Source organism: Panthera onca, chromosome D3, assembly GCF_046562875.1.
Source record: "Panthera onca isolate mPanOnc1 chromosome D3, mPanOnc1 haplotype 2, whole genome shotgun sequence".
Taxonomy (NCBI): Eukaryota; Metazoa; Chordata; class Mammalia; order Carnivora; family Felidae; genus Panthera; species Panthera onca.
The window spans coordinates 34403326-34430263 of NC_138350.1; the positions used below are offsets into that span (position 1 = coordinate 34403326).

At 43.0% G+C, this 26938-nt stretch overlaps 1 protein-coding gene and 1 non-coding gene across 3 annotated transcripts in view; one reads left to right on the forward strand and one right to left on the reverse strand.

Annotated features, from left to right (window-relative positions):
• The window catches only part of TWSG1 (twisted gastrulation BMP signaling modulator 1), a 72216-nt gene extending 60581 nt beyond the window's left edge, over positions 1-11635 (reverse strand). Inside the window, exons 1-2 of one of the 2 annotated variants that reach the window (XM_060613253.3) lie at positions 11442-11635; positions 9542-9695 (exon numbers count right to left, since the gene is read on the reverse strand). In XM_060613253.3, the coding sequence (XP_060469236.1) occupies positions 9542-9664 (123 nt within the window). In that variant the 5' untranslated portion in view covers positions 9665-9695; positions 11442-11635. Of the gene's footprint in view, positions 1-9541; positions 9696-10765; positions 11415-11441 lie in introns of those variants that run through there. The other variant, XM_060613255.3, reaches the window with a different exon arrangement.
• A 14665-nt stretch (positions 11636-26300) lies between these two features.
• Positions 26301-26416, forward strand: LOC132666176 (U5 spliceosomal RNA). Its single transcript, XR_009604541.1, has one exon. It is a non-coding gene; the product is annotated as a U5 spliceosomal RNA (small nuclear RNA).
• Positions 26417-26938: the final 522 nt, after the last annotated feature.

The following is a 26938-nucleotide window of genomic DNA, read 5'->3' on the forward strand; positions in this document are numbered from 1 at the left end:
TTTTTAAAAAGCTTCAATCAAAAGACAAAGGGTGACTGAATGGACAAAAAAACAAGACCCATCTACATGCTGTTCATAAGAGACTCACATCAGACCTAAACATACATAAAGACTGAAAGGGAAGGGGTGGAAACATCCACCATGCACATGAAAACGAAAAAAAAGCTGGAGCAGCAATACTTGTATCAGACAAAACAGACTTTAAAACAAAGACTGTAGCAAGAGACAAAGAAAGCACTACACAGTGACAATGGGATCAATCAAACAAGAAGATGTAACAATTATAAATATTTATGCATGCCACATAGGAGCATTTAAATGCACAAGGCAAATATTAACAAACATAAAGGGAGAAACTGAGAGCAATACAACAACCACAGGGGACTTTAACACCCCACTTACATCAGTGGGTAGATCATTCAGACAGAAAACCAACAAGGAAGCAGCGACTGTGAACAACACATTAGACTAGAAGGACCTAACAGACACACACAGGATATTCTATCCAAAAACAGCAAAATACACATTCTTTCCATGTACACATGGAACATTCTCCAGGACAGATCACATGTTAGACCACAAAACAAGTATCAGTAAATTTAAGAAGACTGAAATCATAGTAAACATCTTTTCCAACCACAATGAAAACTGGAAATCAATTACAAGAAATAATACTGGAAAAACTGCAAACACACAGAAGCTAAACAAAATGCTACTAAACAACAGATGGGTCAACCATGAAATCAAAGAGGAAATCAAAAAATACATGAAGACAAATGGAAATGAAGACACAACAGTCCAAAACCTTTGGGATGCAGCAAAAGCAGTTCATAAAGGGAAGTTTATAGCAATATAGGTTTATCATAAGAATGAAAAAAATCCCAAATAAACAACCTAACCTTACAACTAAAGGAGTAAAACAAACAAACAAACAAACAACAACAAACAAAGCCCAAAGCTAGTAGAAGGAAGGAAATACTAAAAATTAGACCAGAAATAAATGAAATAGACACAAAAACACAATAGAAAACACCGATGAAACCAAGAAGTGATTCTTTGAAAAAAATAAACAGAATAAATCAATATTTATCCAGACTCATCAAGGAAAAAAAGAGGGTGGGCTCAAATAAATAAAATCAGAAATGAAGGAGGATAAATCACCACACAGAAATACAAAGGATAACAGTATGAAAAGTCATATGCCAAGAAATTGGACAACCTAAAAAGAAACAGATTAATTCCTAGAAACATACAATCTTCCAAAACTGAATCAGAAATAAATAGAAAATTTGAAGACTAATTACTAGTAAGGAAATTGAATTAGTAGTCAAAGAACTCCCAACAAACAAAAGTCCAGGACCGGAGAGCTTCACAGGTGAATTTTAACAAACATTTAAAGAAGAGTAATACCTATTCTTCTCAAACTATTCCAAAAAATAAAAGGGGAAGCCAGCATTACCCTGATACCAAAACCAGACAAAGATACCCCCCAAAAAGAAAACTAAAGGCCAATATCTGTGGTGAACATAGATGTAAAATCCTGAACAAAATATTAGCAAACCGAATTCAACAATACATTAAAAAAATAGTTTACCACAATTAAGTGGGATTTATTCCAAGGATGCAAGGGTGGTTCACTATTTGCAAATCAATCAACAAGATATATCATATCAACAAGAGGAAGGATAAAAACAATATGACTACCTCAGAAGATGCAGAAAAAACATTTGACAAAGTACATCCATGATGAAATTGTACAGAGTGGGTTTAGAGAGAAAATGTTTCAACACAAAAAGAGCCACATATCAAAATCCCACAGCTAAAATCACATTCAATGGTGACAAACTGAAAGCTTTTTCTCTAAGATCAGGAACAAGACAAGGATGTCCACTCTCACTACTTTTACTCAACATAGTACTGGAAGTCCTACCTGTGGCAATCAGACAAGAAAAAGAAATAATTGGCATCCAAATTGGTAAGGAAGAAGTAAAACTCAGTCTTTGCAGATGGCATGACACTATATACAGAAAGCCCTAAAGATTACACCAAAAAACTACTAGAACTGATAAATAAATTCTGTAAAGTCGAAGAATACAAAATTAACATACAGAAATCTATTGCATTTCTGTACAGTAATAATGAAGTAGAAGAAAAATAAGAAAACAATCCCATTTACAATTGCATTAAAAGAATAAAATAATTAGGAATAGATTTAACCAAGGAGGTGAGAAACCTATACTCTGAAAATTATCAGAAACTGATGAAAGAAACTGAAGATGACACAAAGAAATGGAAAGACATTCCATGCTCCTGGATAGGAAGAACAAATATTGTTTAAATGTCTATACTACCCAAAGCAATCTACACATTTAAAGCAATCCCTACCAAAATACCAACAGCATTTTTCATTTTCTAGCTTTCAGAACTAGAACAAATAATACTAAAATTTGTATTGAATCACAAAAGACCCCCAAAAGCCAAAGCGATCTTGAAAAAGAGAAGCAAAGGGTGAGGCATCACAATTCTGGACTTCAAGTAATATCACAAAGCTGTAGTGACCCAAACAATATGGTACGGGCACAAAAACAGACACATAGATCAGTGAAACAGGGTAGAGAGCCCAGAAAAAAACCCACACCTATATGGTCAATTAATCTACAGCAAAGGAAGCAAGAATATACAATGGGGAAAAGGCAGTCTCTTCAATAAATGGCGCTGAGGAAACTCAACAGCTACATGTGAATGAAACTGGACCACTTTCTTACACCACACATAAAAGTAAACTCAAAATGGATGAAAGACCTAAATGTGAGACCTGAAACCATAAAACCCCTTAAAGAAAACATAGGCAATAATGTCTTGGACATCAGTCTTAGCAACATTTTTCTAGATACGTCTCCTGAGGCAGGGGAAACAAAAGCAAAAGCAAACTAGTGGGACTACACCAAAATAAAAAGCTTTTGCACAGCAAAAAAAAAAAAAACACCAACAACAGAAAAAGGCAACCTAGTGAATGGGAGAAGATATTTGCAAATAATATATCTGATAAGGGGTTAATACCCAAAATATATAAAGAACTCATACAGCTCGGGGCGCCTGGGTGGCGCAGTCGGTTAAGCCTCCGACTTCAGCCAGGTCACGATCTCGCGGTCCGTGAGTTCGAGCCCCGCGTCGGGCTCTGGGCCGGTGGCTCGGAGCCTGGAGCCTGTTTCCGATTCTGTGTCTCCCTCTCTCTCTGCCCCTCCCCCGTTCATGCTCTGTCTCTCTCTGTCCCAAAAATAAATAAAAAACGTTGAAAAAAAAAAAAAAAAAGAACTCATACAGCTCAACACCAAAAAAACCACAAATAATCCAATTAAAAATGGGAAGAGGACCTGAAGAGACATTTTTCCAAAGACATACAGATGGCCAACAGACACATGAAAAGATGTTTAAGGTCACTAATCATCAGGGAAATGCAAATCAAAACCACAATGAGATATCACTTCACACCAGTCAGAAAGGCTATCATCAAAAAGACGGTGAATAACAAGTGTTGGCACAGATGTGGAGTAAAAGGAACCCTCATGTACCATTGGTGGGAATGTAAGTTGGTGCAACCACTGTAGGAAACAGTAAGGACGTTACTCAAAAAGTTAAAAATAGAAATACAGAGAACAAACTAACGGCTGTGGCGGGAGGTGGGGGGTGGGGGGTAGCTGTGGGTAGGCAAAATAGATAAAGGGGATTAAGAGGTACAAACTTCCAGGTATAAAATAAATAAATCACAGAGATGAAAAGTACTGCATAGGGAATACAGTCAATAATACTGTAATAACATTGTATGGTGACAGATGGTAACGACACTCATCATAGTGAGCACTGAGTAACATAAAGAATTGTCAAATCAATTGTCAAGTGTACGTTGTACACTTGAAACTAATGCTACATTGTATGTCAATTAAACTTCCATTAAAGAAAGAGGGGAAAAGGCCTTCTTACTCTGATTTTAAAAAAAAAAGCAGGGGGGTGCTTAGGTGGCTCAGTCTGACTTCAGCTCAGGTCATGATCTCCCAGTTCAAGAGTTAAGCCCCTTGTCGGACTCTTTGCTGACAGCTCAGAGCCTGGAGCCTGCTTCACCTTCTGTGTCTCCCTTTCTCTCTGCCCCTCCCCCACTCACGCTCTGTTTCTGTCTCTCTCAAAAATAAATAAAATAAAATAAAATAAAATAAAATAAAATAAAATAAAATAAAATAAAATAAAATAAAAATAAAAAACACTGGGACACCTGGTTGCATCCGACTCTTGATCTTGGCTCAGGTCATGATCCCATAGTTCAAGAGTTAAGAGTCCTGTGTTGGGTTCTGTGTTGATGGCATGGAGCCTGCTTGGGATTCTGTCTCTCCTTCTCTCTACCCTCCCCCTGCTTGTTCGTTCTCTTTCAAAACAAAAATAAGTAAATAAACTTAAAAAAAAAAAAAAAGAACTAGAAGGAAACTTTGAGATCTCCCAGCCAGCCAATTTATTTTACACTTAATACGTAGCATATTGTATTTCCCAAAGATGTCCATGCACTTTATGCCATCCACATGCTCTTCTTATGCTCCTCTATCAGAGGCAGGGCCTATGTTCCCTCCACTTAAACCTAGGTGGACTTATGACCATTGTGGGAGTAGTAGGTAACCTCTCGGGTGAGGCCATGAAAGGCAAGAAGATTCCTCCGGCTCTCTTTCACGGCACACATATCTTGGGAGCCCAGAGCCAACATGGAGGTGACTGGCTAGTCTTAAACCAGCACACTAGAGAGGTCATATAAAGACAGAACTGAGAAAGTGAGTGAGAGTGAGGAAGAGAGAAAGAGAGAGAGAGGGACAGAGGGAGAATGAGCATGCTGAAGAATCTTTCTAGCCCCAGTGTTAGACTTATCAGTGAGCCTTCAGATTTGTGGGATGCAGCACAGCGACCGCCAGTCACATATAGCTACTTAAATATAAATTACTTAAAATTAAACAAAATTTCAAAATCTATTCTTCAATCACACGAGTTATATTTCAAGTGCTCAATAGCCACACATAGCTGCTAGCTTCTACTTCACTGGACAGGGCAGGTGTAGACTGTTTCTATCATTGGAGAAAGGTCTAAGGAATAATGCTGCTTCCAATAACTCCAGCCCCCAGCCCTTCAAGCTGCCCTAGTGCTATGTGGTGCAGACATGAGCTATCCCACCAAGCCCTGCAAATTGCAAATTCGTGGCCAAAATCAATGTTGTTTTCAGGCACTGATTTTTGGGGTGGTTTGTTACGTACCCAGATAGTAAGTGGAACACAAGGAAAATAAAGCTGAAGATGTGAAATAATCTGCCGGAGTTTTGGAGTCCCGAAAATCAGTCAAATATTGGGACTAATCACATTTTACTTCAATGTCCAATAAGTGCTGATGAATAAATGAACAAGAAAATCCCCGAGTCTTGAGCCTGCAATAGTTTTGTTTTTATTTATTTTTAAAAATGTGTATTTATTTCTGAGAGAGAGAGAAAGAGCGCATGCACATAAGGGGCAGCGGGAGGGGGAGACAGAGAATCCCAACCAGGCACGTGGAGCCGGATGCGGTGTTCGAAGTCACGAACGATGAGATCACGACCTAAGCTGAAATCAAGAGTTGGACACTTAACCGACTGAGCCACCCTGGTGCCCCATGCCCACAATATCTTTAATTTCAAATACTTTGCCACTATGCACCAGAAGCATTGTCTCTACTACTCCAGAGAAAGATTTGACGATTCCTGGCTCTGAAGGAACAAGATCCTGAGAAACGTTAGCATCACGGAATCCATGGTAAAGAAAACAAGTCCTAGTTTCTTTCCAGTGAATTTACCAGTGAACTCACCATTTAACAGGTGAAGCTCACTCAATTTTCCAGTTTTTACACTCATATAGTACTCTTTACTTTTTTAAGTTTTTTAATTACATATTTTTAAATTTTTTAAATGTTTATTTATTTTTGAGAGAGACAGAGAGGGCATGAGTGGGGGAGGGGCAGAAAGAGGGAGACACAGAATCCGAAGCAGGCTCCAGGCTCTGAGCCGTCAGCACAGAGACCGACGCGGGGTTCGGACCCACGAACCGAGATCATGACCCGAGCTGAAGTCAGACGCTCAACCGATTGAGCCACCCAGGTGCCCCTATAGTACATATTTTTAATCTTAAAAGCAAAAGAAACAAACCAAAAACCTTTGATGGTGTTTATTAATATCAACCAAAAACTATTTTTTTTTATTGACTGATTGATTGAGACAGAGGGTACAAGTGTGTGAGAGACAAAGAGAGAGAGAGAGAGAGAAAACCACAAGGGGCAAAGAGAAAGAATCTCATAAGGGGCAAAGAGAGAAAAAGAGAGAAAAAGAGAGAGAGAGGGAGAGACGTGGGGCTCATCCAGGGCTTGTGTTTCACCTGAAGTGGGGCTCGTGTTCACCGGAAGCAGGGCTCGAGCTCACCCAGTGTGGGAGTCAAGCTCATGAACTGTGAGATCATGACCTGAGCCAAAGGCAAATGCTTAACACCTGAGCCACCCGGGCACCCAAAAGCTATCTTTTAAAAATATTCCCTTACCAAGCAATTCATTTTAATAAAATCCAATTTTAAATTATTTGAACTAGGGGCATCTGGGTGGCTCAGTCGGTTAAGTGGCCGACTTCGGCTCAGGTCATGATCTCACGGTTCGTGTGTTCGAGCCCCGTGTCAGGCTCTGTGCTGACAGCTCGGAGCCTGGAGTCTGCTTCAGATTCTGTGTCTCCCTCTCTCTCTGCCCCTTCCCCACTCACCTTCTGTCTCTCTCTGTCTCTCAAAAATAAATAAATGTTTTTTTAAAGTTTTTTAGAAGTAAATTATTTGAACTAATGGAAATTACAGATTTGGAGAGTCAAAAATAACTAGGGATGTAAGTGAATTTCCACCTAAACATGAATATAAAAATCACTGTGAGAGACTTCCTTCCTTCCTTCCTTCCTTCCTTTCCTTCCTTCCTCTCTCTCTTTCTTTCTTTCCTTACTTATTTTGAGAGAGAGAGAGAGACAGAGGGGCATAGATAGAGTGAGAGAGAGATTCCTAAGCAGTCTCCACACTGTCAGCACAAAGCCCAAATGGGGCTCGATTCCATGAACTGTGAGATCATGACCTGAGCCGAAACAAAGGGCTGGATGCTTAACCGACTGAGCCACCCAGACACCCCATGAGACTCTATTTCTAATAATGAATTATGAAGCTACATTGAAACAACCTGGGAAGTATCACAGCTTCCCTATCAGACCAGAGCAAAAGCTAGACTTCACGTACAGACTACAAAATTTTCTGCTAGCATGAGCCTAAGCAGACATACCATAACAAAACTTCCATGTATGAAATTAGACGATACTCAAAATAACTGTTAATCTTTAACTTTATTTATTTTTTTTCAAAGTAATCTCTACACCCAACGTGGGCCTTGAATCACAACCCTGAGATCAAGAGTCACATGCTCTTGCAGGGCACCCGAGTGGCTCAGTTGGTTGAGTGTCTGACTCTTGATTTTGGCTCAGATCATGATCCCAGAATCATGGGATCGAGCCCTGCATTGGACTCCGTGCTGAGTATGGAGTCTGCTTAAGGTCCTCTATCTCTCTCAAAAAGAAAAAGAAAAAAAAGTTACATGCTCTTGCAACTCAGCCAGCCAGGCACCCCCTAAATTTGTTAATATGTTTTAAAGAGTTCTTATCTCTAAAATGTAGAGATTAGAATCATGATAAAATGATATCAGGAATTTGCCTGAAGTTAAGATGTAGCTGGGGTGGGCAGTATAGAGGAGCACAGATGAAACAAAGTAGCCCTGAGTTAATGACTGCTGTCACTGCTGGGCTTTATACTCCTCTCTTCTACTTATGCTTGAAAAAGTCCACAGCCAAAGAATTAAAAACCAACCAACAAATATTTACATGTTTTGGTTTGAAATGCAAAGCAAGGGTGAAGAGAGTATGAGACGGTGGCAAACCACACTCAGATAAAGGCCAGGCTTCCTAGAAGTTCAACTATTAAAGAAAAGGACCAAAATGTCCAAAATAAATACAAAATGCCTCAAATCTATAAAAACCCTTATCACTTCTATTTTTTTAACATTTATTTATTTTTGAGAGACAGAGCGAGACAGAGTATGAGTGGGGGAGGAGCAGAGAGAAGGGGCTACACAGAATCCAAAGCAGGCTCCAGGCTCTGAGCTGTCAGCACAGAGCCTGATGCGGGGCTCGAAATCACGGACCGCGAGATCGTGACCTGAGCTGAAGTCAGACACTCAACCGACTGAGCCACCCAGGCGCCCCAAAACCCCTACCACTTCTAGAACACACACCCAAGTGCTCCATGTTGGGATCACAGCCAGGACGTAGCTGACTCATACATTACACAGAATTCTAACGTGTGGTTACTGGATTTCTTAGCCAACAGCCAATAACTAAAAGGGAGGCTCATAAATACAGACACACAAAAGGCACAAGACTGCTGATGGCCTAATGGGATGGGGAAAAAAAGAGAACAGCTATATAAGACGTGAAGTTCACCGCTAATTAACATAACTTTATGGGGTAGTAACTAGTATGTTTAGTTGGAAGGCCACAGGATTTGGAGTCAGACTGTTCCATAGCCACTTACTTGCTAGACGAACCTAACCAAATTATTTAACCTCATTTTTTTCTTTAGAAAAATGAAAGTGGTAGCTATACCACTAGGCTTATCCTGAGGACTGAAAGAGAGGTAACTGTCGAGTACCTTAGAAGCAGATTCTCCAATCTCAGCTGACCATTTGCCTACAACCTTACGAGAGTCGCTGAGCCAGAACCAGCCAGCTAAGCGCTCCTAGACTCTGAAGCCTCGGACGCCGCATGAAATAATAAATGTTTGCTGCATTAAGTTGCTACATTTGGAATAACTTGTTGCACAGAATAGACAACTATTATATGAAGGAACAAGGTATCTATTATTTGACTAGCTAAATTTTTTTTCTAAATATAGTCATTGAACTTCTACAAACTAGGTAACACAAGGGAACCCTTTTCTTTATCTGAATGGCATACTCATCACTTTGTAATGGCATATTTATGAAGCCGGGTATTATTTTCAAAACGAAACTCCTTGAATCTGACATGGCTCATATGCAAGAAAACTATGGGGGGTAAAAACCTAGACTCTGTGTCACGGTTCAGTACCTCAGGCCTTGACCTCATACTCAGGCCTTACTCTGTAATATATATATACTCTATATCTATATCTATGCACTGTGTATCTACACTACATTTTGTTTTTTTAATGTTTATTTATTTAGTTTGAGAGAGAAAGCACAAGCAGGGGAGGGGCAGAGAGAGAGGGAGAAAGAGAATCCCAAGTAGGTTCAACACTCAGCACTGAGCCGGACACAGGGCTAAATCCCACAACTGTGAGATCTTGACCTGAGCCCAAATCAAGACTCGGATACTCAACCCCACTGAGCCACCCAGGTGCCCCCACGTTTTAATATTAATAAAAAGTATGCTTAGTCCTACCTGAATGAGGCATTTGCTCACATCGCTAGCACAGAGTGCTTTGTTACAACTCAGTGACTCAGGGACCCAAGTCAGGAACACCAGAATGGCCAGAGTAAGCATAACAACAGAATGTGACTTCATGGTTCTTCAAAGACAATCAACTCCCAGGAAGCTAAACCAACAAACAAAAAGAAACAAAACAAAACAAAACTTTAATTCAAAGGCAAGGACTAGGCTAAGAACAAATACAGAAATGGAAAGCAAAACAAATAAAGCAAGACTCATTATTTGTATTAAACAACTTTTGAGTGATCATTTAAAGGACATTTTCAATGAGTGATTAAACAGTCAAAACCAACTACTTTATATAGTAATGTCTTGTCAGCAAACTGCAAATACATGTGTGTGTGTGTGTGTGTGTGTGTGTGTGTATGTGTGTGTGTGTGTATACACACACATATATACCACCGGATTACTGAGGCAAATAACTACTTTTAATACTGCACCACTTTAGCTTTAGGCCCATTATTCAACTTTAAACCTATATAAAAACTATTAATATAGTACCATAATATAAAACGTTTAACAAATTTTAAAACTGCAAATTATTCTAATGATTATTTATGACTATCTCATTTTATGTCTTCACATTATTAGCCAGAAGCTATGAGCTTGAAGCAGCTCAGAGAAAGAAGTTGAGGTGACAGTCATTTCTTAAACAACTTAGCAAATAACCAAGGGGGTAGTAAATTATCGACTGCATTAAGAACTCCGAGTAATTTCTTAAAATGTGAAGATGTTCTTTTAAGCCTATACCATAGGTACCATAGATTCTGCAACGTTATTAAGAAGACAGTACATTTTAAAAAGGAAAAGGAAAACAAGACCAGCACAAATCCTGATAGTGGCTAAACAGTGCTTAGGCTAACATGGTTAGTAAGCTTTTTAAAAAGATAGAACTTCTTCGAGTTCAAACACCACCCCCCCCCAATCAATTAAAGTAAATGATTATTGATGTCAGATAGATAAAAGGTGAGTTTATGGAGCCTTTATGATTATTGTAAACTTTTACTCCAAGCATTACAAAATACAGTAAAACAAAAGCTCTAAGAAGGTGAAAAGAATAAAGGGCTTTGCACCAGGTATGACTCAATTTTGAAAGAGAAAGCCCTGGCGAGGCCCACAAAGTATTCCGAAAGACCGTTAGTAACCCAACTTTCTAATATATTTAACAGCACATACCAAGTCGGATGATTTCTGGTGCCACCAGTACATATTCGTGGAGGCCAAAGAAGGTATTTTGAAAAGTGATTTTTTTTTTCCCAGAACTAGTTTTCACCCTACACTCACTAAAACTGGGACTTTCCCCCCCATCTCTTATGGTTGTCTCCATCCTACTCCCCAAAGCTTACTGGAAAAAGTATTCAAGTAAACAAGGGCAAGTACAAAGCAGGTAACAATTGTTTAAAGGGCCTCTCCTTTTTTCCTGAGGAGTCAGGAACGGTGCCGCATCGAAACTGTTTTCGTACGTGGGGACCAGTTTCTCAGGCTCTGGCGACCTGTGCGTGGTCCCCAAGGGGGATGGCACTGACAGCAGCCTTTGTGCCTCCGGACGGAGCCCCAGCTGCCGGTTGGCGAGGCAGAGGCCACGGCGGCTCTTCACCCCCGCTCACCGACGCCGCTGAAAGCGAGGCAGGGGAGGGGGCCGCAGGGGTGCCGCCGGCCTGCGCGCCCGCGCCCAGCACCCACCGGGCGGCGCCCCCACTTCGTCCAGCGCGTAGGCGGGGCCCAGGCCGCGCGGGAGCTGCTCCGCTCCTCCCGGCCGCGAGAGCCCGCCGCGGCCTCGGCCTCCAGAGGCCGGAGCTCGGGGCCCGGACCCTCCCCGGCCGCAGACGCTGCCCCGCCTGCTCCCGCTCACCGTGCGCCGTGGCGCCGCCAGGCCGCCTGGCCCTCGTTTCCCCGCAAGTCACCCGAGCCCTGGGCGCGCCGCCGGGCTGTGCGAGGGAGGCAGGCCGCGCCTCCGCGCCGTCCCTCAGCGCTGCGCCCGCGAGCCTCGGGCACCTTAAAGAGACAGGCCCGCCACCGCCCTCCCCCCAGCTCCCCCGGTCCCTCCGCCCGCCCTCGGCTCCCCGCCGCCGCCAGCTCCCGACAGGAGGCGTCTCTCACTCCCGGGGCGCTCCTGTCAGCGCACGCCCCGGCCCCGCCCCCGCCAGGCCCGGCGCCCAGTCTCCAGTCCGGCCCCGGCCCGGCCCGCGCGAAGGCCCCGCCCCCCGGCCCCGCCCCCGCCAGGCCCACGGCCGCGGTCCCGCCCCCAGCCGCGGCCCCGCCCCGCTCACGCACGAAGGCCCCGTCCCGCCCTCGGGTCACGCCCAACAGCGGCCACACTCCGGCCCCCAGGGACACCCACCCGGGCGCCCACGCGCGCTTTCCCTCCGCCCTCTTCCCCGCCCCCATCTCAGGCTTCTTTGTCCGCCTACCTGGGGCAGACCCTCTGTGAGGCCCAGTCCCTGGACTTAGCAAGTGCATGTCGCGCAGCCGCCCATTTGACGTACCCGAGCTCGGTGACTCTCTACGGCAACCACTTGAGGCAGCGGTGATGGTCCCGTTATGGGGATGCAAGACAGAGGCACCTAGTGGTGGAGTAGCCCAGCCCGCTACCTTGCAGAGCTGACACTTGAACTCTTGTTATCTCATGTTGGAGGCCGGATTTATTAAAAAGGCAGGTTTCTGGGCTCTGACTCAGAGCTACCGAATAAGGATCTGCTAGGGCAGAGCCTTCGTTCAGCAGTTCACTAAAATTTGCTGCGTCCTTAGCCAGTGCCTGGCACTGTGCTTAGCACTGGAACTAGAAAAGAGGAGGCGATGTGGGTGCTGGCCAAGAAGGAGGCCACTGGCCTTGGGAGAGGATGGACAGACAGCTAGACAAATGGCTGCAGCGAACCACCTCAAGTAGGAGAAGGCTCCCGGAGCATGGATGACGCAGCACTCACTTCAGGCTGTATTTTAGAAAAAAAGAATTCCTTCCATCAACAGTTGGCATGTACATAAAGGCATTTGAGAATTGCGCTCAGATCTTTACAACAACCCTGGGAATTTGCTTTTTAAAAAGATTCCAGAGTGATTAAGTTGGAGCCCATTGGGCTAGATGATCCACAAGGTACTTTCCCTTTGCAAATGGTGACATAATAGTGATAGAGTTTTCAGCTAGTAGGAGTCTTAAATGCCTTACATTCCCCTTTGTTGCTTGGAAGAAAACAGAAAGAATGGATGGAAAGAGTTGATTGGCCAAGGGGGTGGATTACCTTAATGATGTTAGTCCATTTTTGTACAGTAAGTAAATAAACGTGAATTTTAAAAATCATCCCTGAAAGTTATATTTTTAAAATTTGTAAATGTTTTTATTCATTTTTGAAAGAGAGGGCATGAGTGGGAAAGGGGCAGAGAGAGGGGGACAGATGATTTGAAGCAGACTCTGTGCTGACAAAGGCAAGCCTGATGGGGGCGCTCAAACTTACAAGCCGGGAGATCATGACCTGAGCCCAAGTCGGATGCTCAACTGACTGAGCCACCCAGGTGCCCCATCCCTGAAAATTATCTTAAAGAAATAATTGAGAGTATACAACTTTAAAGTCCTATCCTTTGGCATTACTTATTGGTTAAATGAATTATGGCACTCCAGTGCAATGGACTAAATCACCTATTAAAACGTAATATTGTAGGTCAGAAGTTCTCACAATTCCGGGTCTCGGGACCCCTTTACACTCTTGAAAGGTACTGAGGGCTCTGAAGAGGTTTTATATGTGCTACATCTATCAAAACTTTTGAAATTAAAACTGAGAAATTTAAGAACTATTCATTTATTTCACTTAAAAATAATAGACTCTAAGGTAACACGAAAGACATATTTTATGAAAAATAAGCATATATTCCAAAACAAAAAAATAGAAAAGTGACATTATTTTACATGTCAAAGTTAATAGAAGGCAGCTGGATTTTCATATTTGCTTCTGCATTCAAACTGCTGCAATATCATGTATTATGTAGCCTCTAGGAGACTACTCTAAGCTTGTGAGAGGAGAATGAAAAAAGGCAAATAATATATTAGAATTAAAATAAAAATTCTGAGCTCATGAACCCCATGAAACGGTCTTGGGACTCCTAGGGTCCCCAGATTACACGTTGAGTACTAGTATTGCAGATAAATATTGTTGGCATGGAAAGATATTCATTGTATATCAACATTTTAAAGTGGTGTACATACTTTTAGAATGATTAACATCAAAAATTGTGTATACAGGGGTGCCTGGGTAGCTCAGTCAGTTAAACGACCGACTCTTGGTTTCTGCTCAGATCATGATCTCATGGTTCGTGAGTTCAAGCCCTGAGTAGGGCTCAGAGCAGACAATGCGGAGCCTGCTTGGGATTCTTTCTCCCTCTCTCTCTCTGCCCCTCCCCTGCTCGCTCTCTCTCTCTGTCTCTCAAAATAAATAAACTTAAAAAAATTGTTATATAGGTATTTAAGAAGGGCTGGAAAAAGGACCATGGTGTTAACAGTGGTTATTTCTTGGTGAAAATATGAGTGATTTTTGTTGATGTGTATTTTTTGTTGTTTTTTATCTGCATTTTCTGATGTCTTTGTTTCTGTTACTTTGGTAATAATGTTTAAAAATACAGCGGGGCGCCTGGGTGGCGCAGTTGGTTAAGCGTCTGACTTCAGCCAGGTCACGATCTCGCGGTCCGTGAGTTCGAGCCCCGCGTCAGGCTCTGGGCTGATGGCTCGGAGCCTGGAGCCTGTTTCCGATTCTGTGTCTCCCTCTCTCTCTGCCCCTCCCCCGTTCATGCTCTGTCTCTCTCTGTCCCAAAAATAAATAAAAAACGTTGAAAAAAAAAATTAAAAAAAAAATAATAAAAATACAGCTTTTTAAACGTTTTTGATTTATTTTTGAGAAAGAGAGTGTGTGAGCGGGGCGAGTGCAGAAATAGAGAGGGAGATAGAGGATCCAAATGGGGCTCCACACTGACAGCAGAGACCTGGAACCATGAGCCACGAACCCTGAGATCGTGACCTGAGCCAAAGTCAGAAGCTCAAACAATTGAGCCACCCAGGCGCCCCCAAAATACAATTATTTCTAATTTAACTTAAAGATCCTCCTTGTTACACCCTAGAAGGTCAAGTGGTAGTTGAGCCCCCAGGTGAACATCGAGTGGTTCTAGATCTGTGGTTGGCAGTTTGAGAATCTGAGAGCTATACTGCAGTGGCTAGTTTATTTTACCAGAAGCCTTTATAATCAATGCAATAAAAAAACTCTTACTTGGGTTATGGGGTGCTTGGGTGGCTTAGTCGGTTAAGCGTCCAACTTCCTTTGTCTCAGGTCATGATCGCACCACAGCGCATGAGTTTGAGCCTGGCGTCGGGCTCTGTGCTGACAAGTTCAGAGCCTGGAGCCTGCTTCAGATTCTGTCTCCATCGCTCTCTGCCATTCCCCCACTCGCACTCTGTCTCTCTCTGTCTCTCAAATGTAAATAAACATTAAACAACAACAACAACTCTTAGTTGGGTTTGATGAAAGGGTCAAATGTCACGGAATCACCTAACTTTCAATCAGACGTGGACCTGTCAGTGGTTGACTCTCAGCCGACTGTAGTAAGGGGATGTATTAGTTTCCTATTGCTGCCTTAACAAATTACTGCAAATTTACTGCTGTAGAACAATACAAATTTGTTATCTTACAGTTCTGGAAGACAGAAGTCCTAAAATCAAGGAATCAGAAGAGCTGTGTTTCTTCTGGAGGCTCTAGGAGACAATCCATTCCTTGCCTTTCTAGCTTCCAGAAGCCACTGGATTCCTTATTTTGTGGCCAGCAGTGTGGCATCTTCAAGTCAATATCCCTCCCTCCTCTCTCTCTCTTTTCCTCTCTCTGTGTCTCTCTCATCTCTTCTACCATATTCTCATCTCCCTCTCTAGCTCTGACCCCCCTGAATCCCTCATGTAAAGCCCCTGTGGTTTGGTTACATTGGGCCCACCCGGATAACCCAGGGTAATTTCCAGTCTCAAGATCCTTAATTTAATCACATCTGCAAAAAGTCCCTTTGTCCATGAAAGGTAATTAACATCCATAGATTTTAGGGAATGGGTTGTGGACATCTTTGTGGTCTAGGGTGGGGAGGTGTAGTACACAAGGGTGGGTTTGGGGGGATTGGGTGGGGGCATTATTCTGCCCAACACAGAGGTATAACAAGGAAAATTGTTAATTTGTAAACTTCTGGTCTAGAACTCATCCTTGTAGGTAGTGGGTTATATACCCTCATCTCTGGTCATCGCCTCACCCTGCCCATCCACCCTAGAAGAAAGGAGCAAAGTGAGAGCCTGATGCACAGGTTTTTGGTGCCCTTGCCAATTTGATTTGGCTTCTCCACTTCTGAGTTTCACATTGCTGATTCTCTAAAGGAGAGAGTGGGTGGGGCCCCCTGTCTTCATGGGCGGGAGGCAGGGCAAGGGCCCAGGAAGGGAAGCTCAGGCCTGGCTGAAGGAGGCTCCCATCATGAGCACCTTCCAGCCCAGTGGGCACAGGAAAATTACTCTGTCTGCCAAAAGGCCAGCACTTCAGGGGCTGAGAATCCTGATTTGGAACCCACTGTCCCATTCTTAATGTCTCTCGACTTGGGTAACTCAACTCAATTAGCTGATCTGGTTTTACATATTTGAATTAAAGTGAGCCACAGTTTATCCACCTCCCAGCTTGATCTTGGGCGGGAAGATCTACCAGGGATGGGAGGCCCATTTGAGGAGAAACCTCCTTTGCCCATCACTCTCTCTCCCCCTTCCATCCTTCCTCCCTGGTCTGTTATGGGTCTACTGCAAAGCTATCTAAAGAATGAAGAAAGGAAGTGGATTTCTTCTAAAGGCCTCTCAGTTCTTCCTGTTGTAAAACAAGAGGGGCGCCTCGATAGTTCAGTCGGTTGAGCATGGAGCCTGCTTGGAATTCTCTCCCTCTCTCCCTCTGCCCCTGTCCCCACCATGTCCCCCCCGCCCCACTCCACGCTTGAACACACACACTCTCTATTGAAAAGAGCAGAAAAAAGAAGAGAAAAGAAAAGAAGAAAAGAAAAAAGAAAAGAAAAAGAAAGAAACATAGGAAATCTTGAGGAGATATATATATATATACATATATATATATAGTTATATATATATATATAGTTTCTTGTCATTCCCTCGCTATGAATGGTTGTTGATCCACCATGTAAAAGCAACATTCAGTCAGGTTATTCCCCACATGGGGATAGGGGGTGAAGGGTAAGGTAGGGGTGGAGGGGTGCCCAGGGACTGCAGGAGGCCCAGTAGACCACTGGGGGAAGCATGCAGACCCCACCTGCTGGAAGAGGGTGCTATTTCAGCAGAGGAGATTTGCAAAGGACTATCAAGGGCTATTGAGATACTTACAAAACGTAAGCCCTAAGGCTTCCCAAAATTCAATTTTTACAAGTGTAAATAGTAGGCTCACTCTTGCCTAACAAATTAGGTCCAAACTCTGTAGCTTATTTATTTAAAATATTTATTAATTTATTTCCATTTACTTTCCCTGCCCCCATCACAGAAATAATACATACTTGGATGGGGAAAATTTTTAAATTATGGGGCCTCGTAAAGCCATTTTAGCCCCTAGCAATTGCTCTTAGTTTTGTGTGTACTTCTTCTTTTTCTTAAAGTTTATTTACTTTGAGAGAGAGAGAGAGAGAAGCAGGGGAAGAACAGAGAGAGAGGAAGGGAGCGAGGATCCCAAGCAAACTCCCAACTTCAGCGCAGAGCCCCATGCAGGGCTCGAACTCACAAACCATGAGATCATGACCTGAGCTGAAATCGAGAGTTGGACGCTTAACCGACTGAGCCACCCAGACAGGTGCCCCTTCTGTCTTTTTTAAGTCACATACATTAGTGTATGTTTGTGAAAAATGAAATTATGCTAAGAATACTTCACTACAACTTGCTTTTTTCCACTTAGCATATCTAGACCATCTTTTCATGCCAGTATATGCGTATCTTTTTTGATGTTCCACAAATCCTCTCCATAAGTCAAGCTGGTCTATTTTCACACTTCATACTTTTCCAATCTTGTATTTCTGCACATTCTTCTTTTTGCTAAGAACAGGATTCTTATTTTTTTCTAGCTACATAAATCTTACCCACGCTTTAAAACCTGTTCAAATATCACTCTATCAGATATCAAAAATCATCTTCCATGTTTCAACCCAATGCCTGGCACATAGTAAGTCCTCAGTGAATGAATCGATTCAGTGAATGGGTTCCCTGGCTAACGTCCCCAGTAGCTCTGAGCCCCTAAAGCATTTATTTGCACTGACATTTCACAATTAGTGCATATATGTTTTGTTTCCCCAACTAATGTTAGAAGCTTCTTTAGGGCAGGAATTATGTCATTAACGTATCATTTCACTGCGCGCAGGCGTTCTGAGGCCCTCGGAAGGACCATGAAAACTAGGACCCGTGGTCTCACCTGTATTAGCCAAAAATGACAGTAGTAACCAAGAGGTGAAAAACATTTAGTGAAGAAGATAAGGCTGCATAGAGTCAAGAGCTTGATGGTCACTTTAAGAAACAAGGGAAGGGCGCCTGGGTGGCTCAGTCGGTTGAGCGGCCGACTTTGGCTCAGGTCATGATCTCGCGGTCCGTGAGTTCGAGCCCGCGTCGGGCTCTGTGCTGACAGCTCGGAGCCTGGAGCCCGTTTCAGATTCTGTGTCTCCTTCTCTCTCTGACCCTCCCCCGTTCATGCTCTGTCTCTCTCTGTCCCAAAAATAAATAAACTTAAAAAAAAAAATTAAAAAAAAAAAAAAAAGAAAGAAACAAGGGAAAGCAGAAATCAGTGGGGCTAGAATAATCAGAAAGACTTCCCGGAGGCTTATGCTTGGTCAGAAGGGGAGGTCAGACCTGCAAGGGCAGAGAGGAAGACTTTGGGAGGTTAGTGACTGGAGGATGACGGGCTGGGAGGAGGAGTGTCCTAGCAGCAAACCAGCCAAGACGACCTCAGAGCCGCACCACCTTACAAGAGAGGAGCTCCGAGGACCCAGGAAATCAATGCTCTGTGTGTGTGTTAAATTCATGTGACGTAAAATTTACCATCCTAATCACTTGAAAGTATACAGTTTGGTGGCATTTAGTATAGCCACAATTTTAAGCAACCAGATAGTGGTGACACTATCAAATTCCAGAACGTTTCTCTCACCCCCAAAAGGAAACCCAGTACACATTAAGCAATCACACATCCCCCCACCCCACCCCTACCTTGGCGATCACTAGTCTAGTTTTTGTTTCTATGGGTTTGTCTATTCTGGACATTTCATTTAAATGGAGTCAGACAGAGGTGCCTGGGTGGCTCAGTCAGTTAAGTGTCTGACTTCGGTTCAGGACACGATCTCGCTCACGGTTTGTGGGTTTGAGCCCCACGTCAGGCTTTGTGCTGACAGCTCAGAGCCTGGAGCCTGCTTCGGGTTCTGTGTCTCCCCCTTCCTCCGCCCCTCCCCCACTTGTGCTCCCTGCTCTCAAAAATAAATGAATAAACATTTTAAAAAATAAATAAATGGAGTCAGACAATATGTGGCCTTTTGTATCTGGCTTCCTCACTTAGCATAATGTTCTCAAGGTTTATATGTTATAGCACCTATCAAAACTTCATTCCTTTTTGTGGCTTTCATTTCATCACTGTATGATATGCCAGATTTTTTTTTTTTTGAGTGTTTTTAACGTTTATTTATTTTTGAGACAGAGAGAGCATGAATGGGGGAGGGTCAGAGAGAGAGGGAGACACAGAATCTGAAACAGGCTCCAGGCTCTGAGCTGTCCGCACAGAGCCGGACGTGGGGCTCGAACTCATGGACCGCGAGATAATAACCTGAGCCGAAGTCGGACGCTTAACCGACTGAGCCACCCAGGCGCCCCTTTTTTTGAGTGTTTTTATTTTTATTTTTGAGACAGAGCCAGCACGAGATAGGGAGCGGCAGAGAGAGAGAGGGAGACAGAGAATCTGAAGCAGGCTCTGTGCTGACAGCAGAGAGCCCGACGCGGGGCTCGAATTTGCAAACTGTGAAATCATGACCTGAGCTGAAGTCGAATGCTTCCCTGACTGAGCCACCCTGGTGCCCCGACACACTACATTTTGTTTATCTAGTCATCAGCTGATGGACATTCGGGTTGTTTTTACTTCTGGCTCTTGTAAATAGTATTGCTAGGAGCATTCATGTACACATTTTTGTTTGAACACTTATTTTTGATTCCTTTGTGTATTTAAGTAGGGGTGGAATGGGTCATATGGTAACTCTGTCTTTAACTTGTTGAAAAACTACCAAACTGCTTTCCACTGTGCCATTTTACATTCTCACCAGCAATGTATGAGAGCCCCAGTTTCCCCACATCCTTGCCCGCATTTGTATTTTCCATTTTTTTTTTTTTTTGATTATAGGCATCCCGGTGGGCGCCAAGTGGTATCTCATCGTAGTGCCTATTTCTTTTTATTCATATATTTATGTCTTGCTTATGTCTTGCTAGGAAGGATTGGAAGAAGCTGACAAAAATGCAAATGATACGGCAAGGGTCAAATACACAGGGACTTGGAAAGGGAGGAAAATAAGGTCAAGAGAGAAACACTGGGCACAGAGTGCCACAAAAATGACTCGCTGAGATGAAGGTAACAAATTGATTCTAAGCATTCTCTCAGCAAAGACAATGGAAGACCACCCACGGTACTAGTAGGATAAAAATGAACTAGAGGTACTGCTTTTTCTAATATCCATGCTTGAGAGAAATTTCTCCCATTGGTTCCCATGGGAAACTGCACTGAATGATTCAACAGAAATATATATCGGGCGAATAGGCTGAGGATCTATTACCTGCGGAGCCCTGGGTTAGGCACTGGCTATTGCTAGACACGTGATTCTGGATAAGTGTAACTAACATCGCCATGCTTCAGTGTCCTCCTCTGTAAAATGGAGGTTAAGATTAGTGCGCAGTTTATCAACAATACCGAACTATGGAAAGAGCCCACGTGTCCATCGACTGATAAATGCATAAAGAAGTGGTATATATGTGTGTGTGTATATATATATATATATATATATATGTATACACACACACACGTGTATATACACACCATGGAATGTTACTCAGCCATCAAAGGGAATGAAATCTTGCCATTTGCAATGATGTGGATGAGGCTAGAGGGTATTATGCTAAGCGAAATAAGTCAGGCAGAGAAAGGCAAATACCCTATGATTTCGTTCATATGTGGAACTTAAGAAACAAAACGGATTATATGGGAAGGGGAGAAAAAAGAGAGAGAGGGAAGCTAACCATATGAGACTCTTTATGATAGAGAACAAACTGAGGGCTGCTGGAGGACAGTTGGGTGGGGAGATGGACTAAATGGGTGATGGGCATTAAGGAGGGCACTTGTTGTGTTGAGCACTGGGTGTTATATGTAAGTGATGAACCACTAAATTCTACTCCTGAAAACAGTATTACACTATAGGTTAACTATCTAGACTTTAAATAAAAATTTGGAAAAAAAAAAAAAAAGAAAATAAATTGTTCCTGCTTTCTAACTAAAAAAACCCCATAGTATGTAGTTGATCTGATTGTTCTGAGGGTGGAATAAGGAAATAAGATAATATCAAGTGCCTGGGACAAAGTAGGCTTCAAGAAACGTCATCACGATGGTGATGAAGAAGATGCTACCTGCCCTTTGGGGCTTACAGTTTAGTGTGTGCGTCAGGGGAGGAAGGAGACAGACAATAAACAAATAGACAACTAAAGCTATAATTACAAAACATGATGAGCTCTTTGGAGGAACTTAAAAGCGTGCTGGGAGAGAGAATAACAGGGAGACTGCCACTCAGACCAGGTGGTCTGGAGGGTTTCTCTGTGAAGACACATCTAAGCCAGAGTCAACCACTTGCAGCATAAGGGGCAGAATTCTAGACAGAGGGAACAGCACGTGTTCAGTCTCTAAGATGAGAAAGAGGACGTGTGATTAGCAAGTCATGCGGGAGGCGTCAGATCGTGCAGGCTTTGGGAACCCTGGCAAGGATTCTAAGTGTAGCGGGAAGCTACCGAAGATTTTAAAGCAGAGAGGGGCATGTATACATTGATGGGAAATGGGTTTGGAGTGGCCGAGGATGGAGCAGGGAAACCAGTCACGCTGTTGAGCTGAGGCTGAAGCGTTGGACTAAAGTGGTGGCAACGCAGATGGATGGACATAAGGTGTATGTTGGAGCAGAAATAACGAGACTCGGTGACAAACTGGACATGGAAGAAGGTAGGGCGGAGGGAGAAGAAGATGAAGGCTGACTGCCGGGTTTCTGGCTCTACCTGTGGGTGGTGCCATTTGGTGAACGGGGGGGGAAAAAGAGCGAGTTTGGGAGAGGAGGTCAAGGGTATGGGTCATGGCAAGTTTGAGGTGCCCATTCAGGATCCTTATATGAATTGCAGACTCTGTCCTTGGCACCGTGCCTAAAATGTGAAAGCATTTCTAACTAGAGGGGTACATTAGTCAGGCTTCTCCAGAGAAATAGAACCAATAGGAGACATAGAGGGCATATGGCTGACCCTTGAACAACGTGGGGGTTAGAGGTGCTGACTCCAGCACAAACACTGTTGATTCTCTGTGAGAAGTAAGTGAAACGATTCATTTTCAGAAATACCAAATAAAAGCTGTGCTGTCTAGTTAGCAATAGGTTTACAACCTATTGGAAATACGTACAAACCGCCCCCCACCCTCCGCCCACAATGGAGGACGAAACCCTTTCACACTTCACTTCCTGGTTCTTCTTCCCCTCCCCATCTTGCGGGCTTATTTTCTGTGGGCTTTGCAGTGAGCATGCACCCAAAGAACTGAAGTCTCTGTGGCACCTCAGGGGATATATATTTGTTCCAATTAGACTACTTTTTGGCCTTACATGGGCATAGGCGACTTCCGGGTAAGGCTGTACCGTCTGTAGTACTCAGCCAATGAGGAATCAGGGGACGGACTTGCACGGTAGGAGGTAAATTGCCTGCTGTAACTGCCCCGAGTGTGCCTGTCCATCAGACTCTTGCTCTTCCCAGAATGTTGATTAAAGCCTTGCTTCACTGTGCTCAGAGTCTCCTCGTCCCTCCTTTGACTGGGGCAGTGGGCTTATTTCTCACACTTCCCAAAAACTTTACTAATGGCCTACTGGTGACTAGAAGCCGTACTGATAACATAAACTGTCGATGAACGCATATTTTGTATGCTGTGTGTATTATCTACTGTATTCTTACAATAAAGTAAGTTGGAGAAAAGAAAAAGATTTTTTTAATGTTTTATTTATTTTTGAGAGAGAGCAAGCTGGGAAGGAGCAGAGAGAGGGGGATAGAGGATCTGCATTGACAGTGCTGAGCCTGATGTGGGGCTCAGGAACTGTGAGATTATGACTTGAGCTGAAGTTGGACAACCTAAGGAAAAGAAAACACATTTCCAGAACTTTACTATATTTACTGAAAAAAATTCCCACATAAGTGGGCCCACGCAACTCAAACCTGTGTTGTTCAAGTTTCAATAAGAAAAGAATTTATTGGGGCACCTGGGTGGCTCAGTTGGTTAAGCATCCAACTTCGGCGGAGGTCATGATCTTGCAGCTCATGAGTTCGAGCCCCGCATTGGGCTCTCTGCTGTCAGCACAGAGCCTGCTTCAGATCTTCTGTTTCCCCCTCTCTCTGCCCCTACCTTCTCTTCTCAAAAAATAAACATGAAAAAAAGGAAGGAAGGAAGGAAGGAAGGAAGGAAGGAAGGAAGGAAAGAAGGAAGAAAATAATGTATTGCAGGAACTGGCTCCCATGGTTAGGGACACTTGGAGTCCCACAGTCTGTTGTCTGCAGTCTGAAGAGCCAGGAAAGCTGGTGGAATAATTCAAGTCTGAAGACCAGACATCCAGGAAGAGGAGGTGGCTATTGGCTTCAGTCCCTAAATCTGAAGGCCCGAGAAGCAGTAGCCCCAGTGTCTGAGGCAGGACTAGATGGAGTTCCCAGCTCAAGAAGAGAGAGAATTTGCACTTCCTTTACCTGTTTGATCTCTCTGGACCCCCAGGGGTGAGGAGTCTGCCCACATGGATAAGATTAGGTCAACGCCAGCAGCTCTATCAAATGCTAATCTCATTCAGAAACCTGACACACACCCAGAAATGAAGTTTTACCAGCTCTCTGAGCATTCCTTACAACAGTGATCAAAAATCTCCCAAACAACAAGAGTCCAGGACTGGATGGCTTTCCGGGCGAATTCTACCAGACATTTAAAGAAGAGTTAACACCTATTCTTTTGAAGCCGTTCCCAAAAATAGATATGAAAGGAAAACTTCCAAACTCATTCTATGAGGCCAGCATTACATGGATTCCAAAACCAGACAGAGACGCCACTGCAAAGGAGAATTACAGACCAATTTCCGTGATGAACGTGGACGCAAAAATTCTCAACAAGATACTAGCCCGCTGGATCTTTATCAGAATTATTCACATGATCAAGTGGGATTTATTCCTCGGATGCAGGGCTGGTTCAATATCCACAAATCAATCAATGTGATACATCACATTAATAAAAGAAATGATAAGAACCAATGATCCTCTCAATAGATGTTGAAAAAGCATTTGACAAAATATGGCATCGTTTCTTGATAAAAACCTTCAAGAAAGTAGGCATAGAAGGATCATACCTCAAGAGCATAAAGGCCATGTATGAAAGACCCACCACTAATATCATCCTTAATGGGGAAAAACTGAGAGCTTTCCCCCTAAGGTCAGGAACATGACAAGGATGTCCTCTGTCACCATTATTATTCAGCATAGTGTTGGAGGTCCTAGCCTCACCTATCAGACACATAAAAGGCATCCAAGTTGGCAAGGAGGAAGTCAAACTTTCACTCTTTGCAGACGACATGATACTCTATGTGGATAACCCAAAGGACTCCCCCACCCAAACTGTTCGAACCGATAACATGAATTCAGCAATGTCACAGGACATAAAAATCAATGTACAGAAATTGGTTGCATTTCTATACACCAATAATGAAACAGCAGAAAGAGAAATCAAGGAATTGATCCCATTTACAGTTGCACCAAAAACCAAAAACACCTAGGACTAAACCTAACCACAAAGGTGAAAAATCCATACACCGAAAACTATAGAAAGTTTATGAAAGAAATGGAAGAAGTCGCAAAAAAAAGGAAAAATATTCCATGCTCATGGATTGGAAGAACAAATATTGTGAAAATGTCGATACTACCCAATCTACATATTCAATACAATTCCTATCAAAGCCACACAGGCATTCTTCATAGAGCTAGAACAAACAATGCTAAAATTTGTATGGAACAAGAAAAGACCCCGAATAGCCAAAGCAATCCTGAAAAAGAAAACCAAAGCTGGATGCATCACATTTCTGGACTCCAAGCTGTATTACAAAGCTATAATCATCAAGACAGTATGGTACTGGCACAAAAACAGACACATAGACCAATGGAACAGAATAGAGAACCCCGAGATGGACGCACAAACATATAGCAAACTGATCTTTGACAAAGCAGGAAAGAATATCCAGTGGAAAAAAGACAGTCTCTTCAGCAAATGGTGTTGGGAAAACTGGACAGCGACATGCGGAAGAATGAACGTGGACCACTTTCTTCCACCATACACAAAAATAAGCTCAAAATGGATGAAATACCTAAATGTAAGACAGGAAGCCATCAAAATCCTGGAGGAGAAAACAGGTAACAACCTCTTTGACCTCAGCCACAGCAACTTCTTATGAGACGTATCTCCAGAGGCAAGGGAAACAAAAGCAAAAATGAACTATTGGGATCTCATCAAGATCAAAAGCTTCAGCACAGGCGAAGGAAACAATCAGCAAAACTAAAAGGCAACCGACAGAATAGGAGGTATTTGCAAATGACATATCAGATAAAGGGTTAGGATCCAAAATCTATAAAGAACTTATCAAACTCAACACCCAAAAAACAAATAATCCAGTGAAGAAATGGGCAAAAGACATGAATAGGCACTTCTCCAAAGAAGACATCCAGATGGCCAACCGACACATGAAAAAATGTTCCACATCACTCATCATCAGGGAAATATAAATCAAAACCACAATGAGATACCATCTCACACCTGTCAGAATGGCTCACATTAACAACTCAGGCAAAAGAGATGTTGGCGAGGATGCGGCGAAAGAGGATCTCTTTTGCATTGCTGGTGGGAATGCAAGCTGGTGCAGCCACTCTGGAAAACAGTATGGAGGTTCCTCAATGAGTTAAAAATAAAAGTACCCTACGACTCAGCAATTGCACTACTAGGCGTTTATCCAAAGGATACAGGTGTGCTGTTTCAAAGGGACACATGCACCGCCATGTTTATAGCAGCACTATCAACAATAGCCAAAGTATGGAAAGAGCCAAGGGTACATCGGAACAAATTGAGGGTTGCTGGAGAGGTGTCGGGTGGGGGGATGGGCTAAATAGGCAAGGGGCATTAAGGAGGACACTTGTTGGGATGAACACTGGGTGTTACATGAAAACGATGAATCACTAAATTCTATTCCTGAAATCATTGTTACACTATATGTTAACTAACTCGGATTTAAATTAGAAAACAAAACAAAACAAAAGGAGAGAATGTGACCAAGGTCTGGACAAAAGTGTGAATGCTATGCTGTGGGAACCAAGAGCTTTCAGGCTCCAATTTCATTTCAAAGTCTCAGTCAGAATATACTCTGGTTTCTCTTCAAATCGTATGAATCTTTCACCTCTTACTAAAGATTTCCGTGGAGAGGAACAACTCTGAGTCTTAAGCCAACTTTTCGAGGCCTTCTTTTAACAGGGCCACATATATCATTTCAAGATAAGGCTTCTGAGGTGTCCCTGGCTGGCTAAGTCAGTGGAGCATGCAACTCTCGATCATGGGGTTGTGGGTTTGAGCCCCACATTGGGTGTACAGATTGCTTAAAAATAAAACCTTTAAAACAAATCTCAGAGCCATATTGGTACTTGGACTTTTTGACTTCAAACTGAAAATATCACATTACAATCATTCCCCTGGGCCGAGCCTCATGGTAGTTCCTGTCCTTCAAACTACATTGACTACCTTTTTGGTTTCTTTATATCTTTAAGCTGAATAAACCAGAATATAGGTACAAAAATGTGGAAATGTTACATCCTATACTGAGAACATTACTATTCAGCGATAACATAGCACAGAGCCTAATACAAGATGGTTACTCAAGTAAGTATTTTAATGAACTAATATCTCTACAAATACACACAGGAACCCTGCCCAAATCTGGAAAATAATTTAAGCCTGTGAACAAAGTCTGAAAACACACACACAAAAACCTTGGTACCAGTAC